We start from the raw sequence: 1,420 nt of genomic DNA, 5'->3' as shown, positions 1-1,420 counted from the left end.
GATTGGGGCACAAGCAGACGCTGCCACAGCCCCCGCTAAAACAGGGGGTGGAGAAAAACACCAAAACCCCCACTTTTACACCCCCAACCCTTAAAAAAAAAAAAAAAAAGCAGGGTTTTGGTTCATCCCGCCCGCCGGCAAACTTATATTTTCGGAGAAAACTCAAGGAATAAAAGCAGCGGAAGGCGGGAGGGGGTGGGAAGAACTCGCCCGGCAGCTGCGCGGGGTCCTGGGTTAGCGCTGTCGTTGTCGTCTTCAGGGGGTGTTTTTTATATTTCTTGGAGTAAATGTTTAAATAAAGGACGTCATTGTGTACCCCCCCGCGCTCCCCTCGCTTTATCCGCCCCCGCCTTTATGTTTCTTTTCTTTTCTTTTTTTTTTTTAATTAAAATTTAAGTCATTTAAGCCAAGCGCGGGGGATGCTTTGTCCTCCCCGCATCCAGCATCACCAGTCCCTCCGAGGGCACCGTCCTCCATCCCAGAATATTCCTTCCCCCCATCCCAAATATTTCCCTTCGATAGTTGCAGGCGGGCTGCAATCTCGGGGCGGCGCATGCGTAGCTGTGCGCTCGGTGCGCGCGCGGCTGCGGGTTTTTGTTTCCCCGCGGCTGCGGTTGGGCGCATGCGGGTATGCGCTTCCGCCGCGGACGCGCATGGATTTGTGCAGCTGTGTGAGTTTTAGTGTGTGCATGCACCGTTTTACGCGTGCGTGCGTGGTTTTGCACACGCAGTTTTTCCTGTGCATGCCTGGCTTTGCACGCATGCGGATTTTTGCACGTGCATGGATGGGTTTGTGCATGCACCTACGTGCTTTTTGTGCCTGCGTGTGGCTTTTTGTGCGCACACGTGCATTTTCCTGCATGCACCTCTCTTTAGGCATGTGCACGCTTGCTTTTCCGCATGCGTGCGTGGTTGCTTTGCACACATGCCCCTTTTTTCGCATGTCTGTGGACACACGCATGTGTGGGTTTGTGCGCACACGTGCATTTTCATGCGCTTTTTTTGCATGCATGCAGGTGCATTTTTCTGCGTGCAGCTGTGTTTTTGTGCATGCACACACATTTTGGGGCACGCACCTCTCGTTAGGCGCACGCACGCGTGCTTTTCTGCATGCTTGCGTGGTGGCTTTACCTGTATCTCTTTTTTGCATGCCTGCATTTCTGTGTACAGATGCACCTGTGACTTAGTGCGTGCATGCAGGTGCATTTCCCTGCGCGCGCGTGTGTTTTTGTGCCTGCGCACCCATTTTTAGCGCATGCCTATCCCCACGTGTGGTTTGGGGGCACGCACACGTGCATTTTCGCACATGCCAGGGCGCATATAACCCCCCGCAGCACGTTTTTTTTCCTCTCCCCTTTAACCAAAGTGCTGCAGGGGGCAAAACGCTGTCCGAGCGGCACCGCGCAGCATCACCGAGAGG

The 1,420-nt window shown here is 54.0% G+C and overlaps 1 protein-coding gene across 1 annotated transcript in view; it reads right to left on the bottom strand.

Moving 5' to 3' along the window:
- Window positions 1–1,127: 1,127 nt before the first annotated feature.
- Window positions 1,128–1,420, bottom strand: part of LOC104282019 (protein-arginine deiminase type-4-like) — a 6,984-nt gene continuing 6,691 nt past the window's right edge. The window contains exon 12 of the mRNA XM_009880086.1: window positions 1,128–1,160. Coding sequence (XP_009878388.1) covers window positions 1,128–1,160 — 33 coding nt within the window. The remainder of the gene's footprint in view (window positions 1,161–1,420) is intronic.

This window comes from Charadrius vociferus, unplaced genomic scaffold (genome assembly GCF_000708025.1).
Source record: "Charadrius vociferus isolate BGI_N301 unplaced genomic scaffold, ASM70802v2 scaffold1592, whole genome shotgun sequence".
NCBI lineage: Eukaryota > Metazoa > Chordata > Aves > Charadriiformes > Charadriidae > Charadrius > Charadrius vociferus.
The sequence above is the reverse complement of the archived record's forward strand: the minus strand, read 5'-3'. Positions and strand labels throughout refer to the sequence as shown.